Source organism: Cherax quadricarinatus, chromosome 47 (genome assembly GCF_038502225.1).
Source record: "Cherax quadricarinatus isolate ZL_2023a chromosome 47, ASM3850222v1, whole genome shotgun sequence".
NCBI classification, from domain to species: domain Eukaryota; kingdom Metazoa; phylum Arthropoda; class Malacostraca; order Decapoda; family Parastacidae; genus Cherax; species Cherax quadricarinatus.
In genome coordinates, this window is record NC_091338.1 from 11,382,564 (window position 1) to 11,395,066 (window position 12,503).

The 12,503-nt window shown below is 38.2% G+C and overlaps 2 protein-coding genes across 2 annotated transcripts in view; both read left to right on the top strand.

Moving 5' to 3' along the window:
- Positions 1 to 9,921, top strand: part of LOC128696480 (uncharacterized) — a 44,234-nt gene extending 34,313 nt beyond the window's left edge. Inside the window, exons 9-10 of the mRNA XM_070094676.1 lie at positions 5,462 to 5,574; positions 8,002 to 9,921. Coding sequence (XP_069950777.1) covers positions 5,462 to 5,574; positions 8,002 to 8,106 — 218 coding nt within the window. The 3' untranslated portion in view covers positions 8,107 to 9,921. The remainder of the gene's footprint in view (positions 1 to 5,461; positions 5,575 to 8,001) is intronic.
- A 2,402-nt stretch (positions 9,922 to 12,323) lies between these two features.
- Positions 12,324 to 12,503, top strand: part of Trs20 (TRAPP subunit 20) — an 82,936-nt gene continuing 82,756 nt past the window's right edge. Inside the window, exon 1 of the mRNA XM_053787789.2 lies at positions 12,324 to 12,474. The gene's annotated coding sequence lies outside the window, so the exon portion shown is untranslated. The remainder of the gene's footprint in view (positions 12,475 to 12,503) is intronic.

Below are 12,503 nucleotides of genomic sequence, written 5' to 3' on the forward strand. Positions count from 1 at the left end.
GAGAAATGAAGCTTCTCTTTTTAAATTTAGTAATTTATACTGGAGAAGGAGTTACTAGCCCCTTGACTATTAGACATATTTGTTGTAAATAATCAGTGATCAAAGATAATGTACTAGGTACATTATTGTGACATATTAAAAATTACACTAAAGATTACTCTTAAAATGTTAATGAATGTCATAATTATTGATGTATTGAATCCTGCTAAATAATTTATGGGTATGTTTATAGTTCTGATGAATTAAGAAATCTTTAACAAAGTAAATTCACATTATCATCTTCATTATAACAAAGCACATTGACTGTAAAAATAAAATAACACACAAGAATCAGCAGACAGTAAAAAAAAAAACTGGTCTTTAAAATTTGACTACAATGTCAAGCAGAGGTTAAAAAATGCTGAAATAGCTAAGGAAAATATAAAAGTAATCAAAATATTAACTGCAGGAAGAAATTAAGATAAAAATATTTAATAACAGATTTTGGATATAAAGGACAAAATATTTGGCTAGACAAATGTTTGATGTAATTGATCAAGTCTACTGCATCAAAATTTTGTTTGTTAGCAGTAGTGTGCATGTCCATTAGGCTCTCCATACAACTGACCATGTCTGTTGCATCAGGCATTTCAATACAATGGGTTTTCATTTCAACAGACACTTTCTCCTCTCTATTAATCCATTATACAAAGGTAGGTAGTAGGTTGGTAGACAGCAACCACCCAGGGAAGTACTACCGTCCTGCCAGATGACTGTGAAACAAAAACCTGTAATTGTTTTGCATGATGGTAGGATTGCTGGTTTCGTTTTCTGTCTCATAAACACGCTAAGATAACAGGGATATCTTGCTACTCCTACTTACACTTTGGTCACACTTCACAGACACGCACATGCATATATATATATACATACATCTAGGTTTTTCTCCTTTTTCTAAATAGCTCTTGTTCTTTTTTATTTCTTCTATTGTCCATGGGGAAGTGGAAAAGAATCTTTCCTCCGTAAGCCATGCGTGTCGTATGAGGCGACTAAAATGCCGGGAGCAATGGGCTAGTAACCCCTTCTCCTGTATACAATTACTAAAAAAGAGAAGAAGAAAAACTTTATAAAACTGGGTTGCTTAAATGTGCGTGGATGTAGTGCGGATGACAAGAAACAGATGATTGCTGATGTTATGAATGAAAAGAAGTTGGATGTCCTGGCCCTAAGCGAAACAAAGCTGAAGGGGGTAGGAGAGTTTCAGTGGGGGGAAATAAATGGGATTAAATCTGGAGTATCTGAGAGAGTTAGAGCAAAGGAAGGGGTAGCAGTAATGTTAAATGATCAGTTATGGAAGGAGAAAAGAGAATATGAATGTGTAAATTCAAGAATTATGTGGATTAAAGTAAAGGTTGGATGCGAGAAGTGGGTCATAATAAGCGTGTATGCACCTGGAGAAGAGAGGAATGCAGAGGAGAGAGAGAGATTTTGGGAGATGTTAAGTGAATGTATAGGAGCCTTTGAACCAAGTGAGAGAGTAATTGTGGTAGGGGACTTGAATGCTAAAGTAGGAGAAACTTTTAGAGAGGGTGTGGTAGGTAAGTTTGGGGTGCCAGATGTAAATGATAATGGGAGCCCTTTGATTGAACTTTGTATAGAAAGGGGTTTAGTTATAGGTAATACATATTTTAAGAAAAAGAGGATAAATAAGTATACACGATATGATGTAGGGCGAAATGACAGTAGTTTGTTGGATTATGTATTGGTAGATAAAAGACTGTTGAGTAGACTTCAGGATGTACATGTTTATAGAGGGGCCACAGATATATCAGATCACTTTCTAGTTGTAGCTACACTGAGAGTAAAAGGTAGATGGGATACAAGGAGAATAGAAGCATCAGGGAAGAGAGAGGTGAAGGTTTATAAACTAAAAGAGGAGGCAGTTAGGGTAAGATATAAACAGCTATTGGAGGATAGATGGGCTAATGAGAGCATAGGCAATGGGGTCGAAGAGGTATGGGGTAGGTTTAAAAATGTAGTGTTAGAGTGTTCAGCAGAAGTTTGTGGTTACAGGAAAGTGGGTGCAGGAGGGAAGAGGAGCGATTGGTGGAATGATGATGTAAAGAGAGTAGTAAGGGAGAAAAAGTTAGCATATGAGAAGTTTTTACAAAGTAGAAGTGATGCAAGGAGGGAAGAGTATATGGAGAAAAAGAGAGAGGTTAAGAGAGTGGTGAAGCAATGTAAAAAGAGAGCAAATGAGAGAGTGGGTGAGATGTTATCAACAAATTTTGTTGAAAATAAGAAAAAGTTTTGGAGTGAGATTAACAAGTTAAGAAAGCCTAGAGAACAAATGGATTTGTCAGTTAAAAATAGGAGAGGAGAGTTATTAAATGGAGAGTTAGAGGTATTGGGAAGATGGAAGGAATATTTTGAGGAATTGTTAAATGTTGATGAAGATAGGGAAGCTGTGATTTCGTGTATAGGGCAAGGAGGAATAACATCTTGTAGGAGTGAGGAAGAGCCAGTTGTGAGTGTGGGGGAAGTTCGTGAGGCAGTAGGTAAAATGAAAGGGGGTAAGGCAGCCGGGATTGATGGGATAAAGATAGAAATGTTAAAAGCAGGTGGGGATATAGTTTTGGAGTGGTTGGTGCAATTGTTTAATAAATGTATGGAAGAGGGTAAGGTACCTAGGGATTGGCAGAGAGCATGCATAGTTCCTTTGTATAAAGGCAAAGGGGATAAAAGAGAGTGCAAAAATTATAGGGGGATAAGTCTGTTGAGTGTACCTGGTAAAGTGTATGGTAGAGTTATAATTGAAAGAATTAAGAGTAAGACGGAGAATAGGATAGCAGATGAACAAGGAGGCTTTAGGAAAGGTAGGGGGTGTGTGGACCAGGTGTTTACAGTGAAACATATAAGTGAACAGTATTTAGATAAGGCTAAAGAGGTCTTTGTGGCATTTATGGATTTGGAAAAGGCGTATGACAGGGTGGATAGGGGGGCAATGTGGCAGATGTTGCAAGTGTATGGTGTAGGAGGTAGGTTACTGAAAGCAGTGAAGAGTTTTTACGAGGATAGTGAGGCTCAAGTTAGAGTATGTAGGAAAGAGGGAAATTTTTTCCCAGTAAAAGTAGGCCTTAGACAAGGATGTGTGATGTCACCGTGGTTGTTTAATATATTTATAGATGGGGTTGTAAGAGAAGTAAATGCGAGGGTCTTGGCAAGAGGCGTGGAGTTAAAAGATAAAGAATCACACACAAAGTGGGAGTTGTCACAGCTGCTCTTTGCTGATGACACTGTGCTCTTGGGAGATTCTGAAGAGAAGTTGCAGAGATTGGTGGATGAATTTGGTAGGGTGTGCAAAAGAAGAAAATTAAAGGTGAATACAGGAAAGAGTAAGGTTATGAGGATAACAAAAAGATTAGGTGATGAAAGATTGAATATCAGATTGGAGGGAGAGAGTATGGAGGAGGTGAACGTATTCAGATATTTGGGAGTGGACGTGTCAGCGGATGGGTCTATGAAAGATGAGGTGAATCATAGAATTGATGAGGGAAAAAGAGTGAGTGGTGCACTTAGGAGTCTGTGGAGACAAAGAACTTTGTCCTTGGAGGCAAAGAGGGGAATGTATGAGAGTATAGTTTTACCAACGCTCTTATATGGGTGTGAAGCGTGGGTGATGAATGTTGCAGCGAGGAGAAGGCTGGAGGCAGTGGAGATGTCATGTCTGAGGGCAATGTGTGGTGTGAATATAATGCAGAGAATTCGTAGTTTGGAAGTTAGGAGGAGGTGCGGGATTACCAAAACTGTTGTCCAGAGGGCTGAGGAAGGGTTGTTGAGGTGGTTCGGACATGTAGAGAGAATGGAGCGAAACAGAATGACTTCAAGAGTGTATCAGTCTGTAGTGGAAGGAAGGCGGGGTAGGGGTCGGCCTAGGAAGGGTTGGAGGGAGGGGGTAAAGGAGGTTTTGTGTGCGAGGGGCTTGGACTTCCAGCAGGCATGCGTGAGCGTGTTTGATAGGAGTGAATGGAGACAAATGGTTTTTAATACTTGACGTGCTGTTGGAGTGTGAGCAAAGTAACATTTATGAAGGGATTCAGGGAAACCGGCAGGCCGGACTTGAGTCCTGGAGATGGGAAGTACAGTGCCTGCACTCTGAAGGAGGGGTGTTAATGTTGCAGTTTAAAATCTGTAGTGTAAAGCACCCTTCTGGCAAGACAGTGATGGAGTGAATGATGGTGAAAGTTTTTCTTTTTCGGGCCACCCTGCCTTGGTGGGAATCGGCCGGTGTGATAATAAAAAAAAAAAAATAACAAAGGTTTCACCTGCCTGTCAAGTGGGTTTGGAGGACACATTAGCCATAAAATAAAAAAGAGTCAGGAAAAACATTACAAAAGATTATACAAAATTTATATACAAATATAGATGAGGTATTCAAAAAATACTGAAGGGTAGGCAAACAACCTAACAAAAAATATTGTAGGTTTAATTAAAACCAAATCAAAGCAACTTATACTGTTCAGAGTAAGGTAGCATTAGGAAAATCTATACTGAATATGAGAAAGAACATAGATGAAAAGACTAGTGCAATAGCAATGCAATGGTGCTGAAACAGATGTTACAAACTGCAGAAATTCAAATAAAATGTACAGTGCTATATAATACTGGAAAACAATTAATTTGAGTTATTTTAAGAATGCCTTAAGTTATCATAACAGATTTGTTCATTACACATTTAACAATCCATGCAATCAGTAAAGAACAAATTGATTACTAAAACATTAGCTTTTTGGGGTCATGCATGCATAAATGAACTATTACACATCAAATTAATTATTGTATCACTAACAGAAACCTAGCAGAGAGAGAATAAAGACAGAATACAAAATAGCTCATAAAAAAAAGGGTGAAGTGTTATCTACTGGCTTATGACTAACCAGGGTGATGTCTAACTCCAAAGCAAGTGAATCAAGAGATCAAAGCAGTTAGAAGAGTGATAGATATCGTAGCAGATAAATTAGTCTCTGAGGTACAGGTTGGCCATCACTAATCCGGCAATCAGTTATTCGGCTCCATCAGTAATCCAGCACTAATTTCAGATAGCCTAATTTCAAATTTCATCATTATACTGACTCAGAAATTGTGCAGATGTTTGTAAATCCACAGCAGCAAGCCAGTGGAGGAGAGAGCAGTGATGAAAATGAGGAAGATGTAGCAGAAAGGGTCTCTATTGATAGGTTAATTAAGTGTATTCTAACCTAACCACTCTAATCCGGCAGACTCGCTAATCTGGCACACTACAGGTCCCAGTGATGCCGGATTAGTGATGGCCGACCTGTAATAGCTATAGTTACAGCCAGGTAACTTTCACTCACTGTATGCAAGTTGAGAGTACAGGTGTAAATGAGAGGCAGTAATCCTATACAGTATTTCATAGGGTGATGAATACATTCATAACATAATTCTTTTTTTGTCTCTTCAGAATTTTTCCAATCACAAGAAATAGAAGATCATGCAGCTTCATGTGGCTTGACAGTCCTTGTGGAAAGTGACAGTGACAGCAGTGACAACCAGCAGACCAGTGTCAAAAGACATGTAAAAATTAAATTTCGTTGTTTCTAAGTATTTCTTGTAAAAGTTACTTGTTTCTGAACCATATACTACAATTTAGAATCATACTTTCTTGATTAAGATGTTTTTATATGGAAGCTTAGTATAAAAATTGTTAATGTTACTTTAGAAAATGCTTTACTTTGCTCTGTAAATAAGTGCTATACTTTTATATGATAATCTTCTGGTACTATAACTTTTATATAACTCAGGCAGTACTGAATGATCACATGGGCTTAATACTTTCATTTGAGGCAATGGGTAGAATGAAAGGGGGTAAGGCAGCTGGGATTGATGGGATAAAGATAGAAATGTTAAAAGGAGGTGGGGATATAGTTTTGGAGTGGTTGGTGCTATTATTTAATGAATGTATGGAAGAGGGTAAGGTACCTAGGGATTGGCAGAGAGCATGCATAGTTTCTTTGTATAAAGGCAAAGGGGACAAAAGAGAGTGCAGAAATTATAGGGAAATAAGGCTGTTGAGTATACCTGGTAAAGTGTATGTTAGTTATTATTGAAAGAATTAAGAGTAAGACAGAGAGTAGGATAGCAGATGAACAAGGAGGTTTTAGGAAAGGTAGGGGAAGTGTAGACCAAGTGTTTACAGTGAAACATATAGGTGAACAGTATTTAAATGAGGGTAAAGAGGTTTTTGTGGCATATGGCAGGGTGGATAGGGGGGGCAGTGTGGCAGATGTTGCAAGTGTGTGGAATAGGAGGTAGGTTATTGAAAGCAGTGAAGAGTTTTTGACGAGGAAAGTGAGGCTCAGGGTAGAGTATGTATGAGAGAGGGAGATTATTTCCCAGTAAAAGTAGGTCTTAGACAAGGATGTGTGATGTCACCATGGTTGTTCAATATATTTATAGATGGGATTGTCAGAGAAGTGAATGTGCAGGTGTTCACAAGAGGTGTGGGGTTTAAAGATAAAGAATCTAACAGAAAGTGGAAGTTGTCACAGTTGCTCTGCTGATGACACTGTGCTTTTGGGAGATTCAGAAGAGAAGTTGCAGAGGTCAGTGGATGAGTTTGGTAGGGTATGAAAAAGAAGAAAATTGAAAGCAAATATAGGAAAGAGTAAGGTGATGAGGATAACAAAAAAATTAGGTGACAAAAGATTGGATATCAGATTGGAGGGAGAGAGTATGGAGATGAATGTATTCAGATATTTGGGAGGGGATGTGTCAGTGGATGGGTCTATGAAGGATGAGGTGAATCATAGAATTGATGAGGGTGAAAGGGTGAGTGGTGCACTTAGGAGTCTGTGGAGACAAAGAACTTTGTCCATGGAAGCAGAGGGAAATGTATGAGAGTATAGTTATACCAACACTATTATATTGGTGTGAAGCATGGGTGGTGACTGTTGCAACAAGGAGAAGGCTGGAGGCAGTGAAGATGTTGTATCTGAGGGCAATGTGTGGTGTGAATATAATGCAGAGAATTCATAGTTTGGAAATTAGGAGGAGATGCGGGATTACCAAAACTATTATCCAGAGAGCTGAGGAAGGGTTATTGAGGTGGTTCAGACATGTAGAGAGGATGGAACAAAATAGAATGACTTCGAGAGTGCATAAATCTGTAGTGGAGGGAAGGCGGGGGTAGAGGTCGACCTAGGAAAAGTTGAAGGGAGAAGGTAAAGGAGGTTTTGTGTGCGAGGGGCGTGGACTTCCAGCAAGCATGCGTAAGCCTATTTGATAGGAGTGAATGGAGACAGATGGTTTTTAGGACTTGACGTGCTGTTGGAATGTGAGCAGGGTAACATTTATGTTATGAAAGGATTTAGGAAAACCGGCAGGCCAGATTTGAGTCCTGGAGATGGGAAGTACAGTGCCTGCACTCTGAAGGAGGGGTGCTAATGTTGCAGCTTTATAACTGTAGTGTAAGCATGCCTCTGGCAAGACATTGATGGAGTGAATGATGATGAAAGTTTTTCTTTTTTGGGCCACCCTGCTTTAGTGGGAAACGGCCGAGGTGTCAATAAAAAAAAAGAAATAATAATATTTCTCTCATAATAGTAAAGAAATTTTGTACTTCATGAGCGATAAAGTTCAGCTCACATTTAAAAATAAAAGGTAAATCAGTATTATGATATATCACACTGGAAAGATATAGAAACTGAGAGAAAATTTTTCTATGCTACTTGTAGATAATGTTTATAAGGATAGCAGTAAGGAGGCAGAAGCTGTGTGTAGAATTAAGCAGCAGCTGAAGTAAAGTTACTACAGTATAAAACAATATAATGGATCACCTCCATAATGAAAGTTATTAAGGTGGCCATTCAGTGGAACTCTTGAAAATCTAGAACTTTTTCAAATCAGAACAAAAGTTTGAAGAAAAAACAGTTACAGTATAGTGTATTTCAGATATTCTGTTATTACAGAATTTACAATAACATTTTCTTTTCTTTTTCTCAGAAACATACAAAGGATGTGGAGGAGTGTCCAGTGTGTGGAGCTCTCATCAGCAAATCTGAGCTGAATGACCATGCAGCAGACTGTGCTAGTGCTATGTTTGACTGAAATACATATCATGCTTTTCATGCAGCAATGATGTGGTGTCTGCACTTAAAAAATGTGATCAAGCTAGAAAAAGTTTAAATGTAAGCCAAAGTCACTCTTAGAACTACAAGTGAATTTCAGAGGAATGATAAAAACAAAAAATGCTCTAGTTAGCTAATACAAGGAAAAGAGGACACATGATAACCACATACAGTATTGTTATTTGTATTTTTTGTTGGATTGTTTAAGTATGTAAAACTCAGTCTCCATAAAAGCCAATGCAATTAGAGTTTAGGATATATGGCATTCCAGAATTTTAATTAGGGGAAGTAGCTTCCATGGGGCATTTTTTTTTTTATGCATATGTTGAGCAGCATATTTTAAAGGTCTTTTCATACTGATAGCAAAAACACATATACATATTCTATTTTCTGTTGGTCCGTGTTTTCTGTTGCCATGAAGGTAAATACCCGAGTAGTACCGGGTATGCAGCTAATAAATTTTTTTACAAAGGAGTAGAACAAAAGAATGGTTGTAATTTTCATGGCAGTACCGACAGACCATGGAGAGGGACACTTACGTACTTATGTACAGTTCAGGACATTTATTGCTGGAAATGTTTTGCCACGAATAGCTGATGAAGCCATTTGTGGGATAATGTTTCCTTTAATAAATTTCCTGAGCTGTACATGAGTGTTCTTTTTCACAACAATGGATGGGATACAAAAGGAAGCAGCAAATGCTACAACCACTGGATTTTTAAAATATTATGTTAGATTCATTAAATACTGATGATGCATCATCACAAACATTGATATGCTCCTGTAGCTACAAATCAGTAATCATATATGGTGTCATCTAGGTAGCAGGTTGGTAGACAGCAATTTCCTAGGGAGGTACTACCATCCTGCCAAGTGAGTGTAAAATGAAAGCCTGTACTTAATTTACATGATGGTAGGATTGCTGGTGTCTTCTTTCTGTCTCATAAACATGCAAGATTTCAGGTACATCTTGCTACTTCTACTTAAACTTAAGTCACGATACGCATACATGTACAAGCGTATATATACACACACCCCTCTGGGTTTTCTTTTATTTTCTTACAAGTTCTTGTTCTTGTTTATTTCCTCTTATCTCCATGGGGAAGTGGAACAATTTTTCCTCTGTAAGCCATGATTGCCGTAAGAGCTGACTAAAATCCGGGAGCAAGGGGCTAGTAACCCCTTCTCCTGTATATATTACTAAAGTTAAAAAGAGGAACTTTTGTTCTTCTTTTTGGGTCACCCTGCTTTGGTGGGATATGGCTGGTTTGTTGAAATAAGAAGAAATGATGTCATGTCATATTGTACTATTTTCTGGAATACAGTCAGTTCTTGGGGTGAGATCTAACTCAATAACATTTTATATGAACTGTAGAAATATACCTAGTTGGATGAATCTTAAGTTTATTAAGGCACAGGTGCACATAAGTACAGCTATAATACATAGTGTAAATTACCTAAGATAACCTAAAAAAGTCAGAGTAACTTATTTTCATTAGCTGGCAATATAATGACATTTTTAAATAATCATTATTTACATATGTGACTGGTTTGGTCCAGTGGACAACACTGGCCTGTGAGTTGTATGACTTGCTTACCATGGGTTCAAGCCCCACCTGTTCTGGGATTTGTATGAACTAATTTTACTGCTTGATATATTTTCACCAGATAATACGGTGTATGACTCTTTGTACTTGTAACACTTATTGTGAATATAATAATACGTATATATATTTAGAGATTTTTTTTTTAATTATAATCAAGTATGAAATTAAATTTTAATCTGCCTAGAAAATCTTTTTTTTTTCCCCACTTTAATATTTTTTTTATTAACATGTTGTCTGTTTCCCACTGAGGCAGGGAAATTTTTTTTTAGAGATTTTGCCACCGAAGTGGCTAGTTTATTGTGCATTCCATATTCATCCTGTGGAAGGTAGCGCAAGAGCATATGGATACACAAAAGGCCTGGGAACTAGGCCCCAAAGGGTTAACAGGAGTACATATGAATTTATATCCACATATCTATAGCTCACTTATCTGTTACAAGCAAATTTAGGAAATTTGCTTGGTATATCTGGTATCTTATTTTCATTAATAAGATATCTTGACGTCACATAGGTTATTATACTGTCTATCTCTCTATTCCTCAATAAGTGGACAATTAAGCACATAGTATTCAAGACAGTGACCATATGCCTGATCACATAATTTGCATTTAGTTTGATCGTCATTTGTGTGTCTCCCAAACTGCCAGAAGTACTTGTAACCAAGCCTAAGCCTGGCCACTACAATGTCAGTCAGTACTTGTAACCAAGCCTAAGCCTGGCCACTACAACATCAGTCAGTCTGTTCACATTGCAAGTTGCTCCATAAACATACTTATCTATGTTCATGTTATCATAGTGGGTTATAGATCTACTCAGGCTTCTAACTGCATTCCTATAACAATCATTTTCATTATTTACTTCTCTCCTAAAATTATTCCTAATGTTAGACACAGATATACCAAAGCAGGGTTGACCTAAAGAGAGAGAAAAACCCAGAAAGACAGAAAAAACTTTCATCATTCAACACTTTCACCATCACTCATACAGAATCACTGCCTTTGCAGAGGCCTGACAAACTAGGCTGTCACTGTTGGCCACATGTAAACTGACATGCAGCCAGCAGTAACAGCCTTGTTGATCAGACCCTGATCCCCCATGAGGCCTGGTCTCAGACTGGGCCATGGGGATGTTGACCCCCGAAACCCTCTCCAGGTAAACTTCAGGTAAATACTACTACTACTACTACTACTAATAATAATAATAATAATAAATTTAAAATATTGTCCCCTTAAAGAAGATTCCTTGATGCTGGTGAAAGGCTCCTGATGCAAGGAATTGGACTTGTCCTCCTCTTCCATGGATTAAACCTCATTGTCTCCCATTCCCTAGGCACTGTATAACTCCTTTGGGTTTAGCACTTTCCCAAATATATAATTAGAATGTTCTATAAAACTGCTTATCAGTCCCCTCTCTGCCTTAATGGCAGAGAGGCTCTTGATCCAAGGAAAGGGACAAGCTCCTTTTCCTTGGATCGAATCTGAATGTCTCCCATTCACCAGGTACTGTATCACCCCTAGGGATTTAGTGCTTTCTCTGAATGTAATAAATGTCTAATACTGATAAAACAGGACATATGATGATGATGATGATGATGATGATGATGATGATGATGATGATGATGATGATGATGATGATGATGATGATGATGATGATGATGATGATGATGATGATGATGATGATGATGATGATGATGATGATGATGATGATGATGATGATGATGATGATGATGATGATGCTTTGCATAGAAATGTTTCAGATTATGTTTATATAATTATCTCAGCTGTAACCAAATAAAATGTAATTAAAATCATTGTAACCTCAAGGACCTCAATGGAAATAAGGCCCCTCAAAGGAGGTTCTTTGACGCTGGTGAGGGGCTCTTGATCTAGGGAATTGGATCTGTGCTCCAGTTCCCTGAACTGAGCCTGAGTACCTTCCATCCCCTCCCTCAGGCGCTGTATAATCCCTACGGGTTTAGTGCTCCCCCATGATTACAATGGAAGCAAGTCACTTTGACTTTTATTTTGGGTTATCCAAGGTAATTTACACTTTTGTTACTATGAATGATGATTGTACTTGTGTGTACCTGTCCCTAAATAAACTTACTATACACAAATAACCCGCACATAGGAGAAACCGATGACGAAGTTTCGGTCCGACGTGGACCGAAACATCGTCATAATTTTCACATATGTGCGAGTTATACGTGCATTGTTCCAGTCACGGTATTGTAAGTTTATTTAGGCACAAGTACACATAAGTACTATTATCATATATATAGTGTAAATTAACTGGGATAACTCTAAAAAAAGTCAAACTGACAAATTTCCACTGGGGTCCTAAACATAGTTCCATTAGGGTCCTTGTGCCTCTCTGTTCCTACTTATTGTCTATGCTAGTTAGAAATAAAGATTTTTTGATGTTTTCATTATATATATTTGTTGATTAGTGACCCTTCAAGGGAGGTTCCTTGACGCTGGTGAGGGGCTCTTGATCTAGGGAATTGGATATGTGCTCCGGTTCCCTGAATTGAGCCTGAATACCTTCCCCCCCACATGCGCTGTATAATCCTATGGGTTTAGCGCTCCCCCATGATTATAATTATTATTGTTGATTAGTGATGCCGTATAAGAGTGGGTCAACACTCATGACCAGTGACGTCATTAACCAAGGCCGAGAATAATCAGAGAAAGCTGACACGAGCTCTTTCTTTCCCTCTAATTCCGCTCTCCTCGTCTCTGGTAGGTTCATTCTGCACTCCTTCACATGA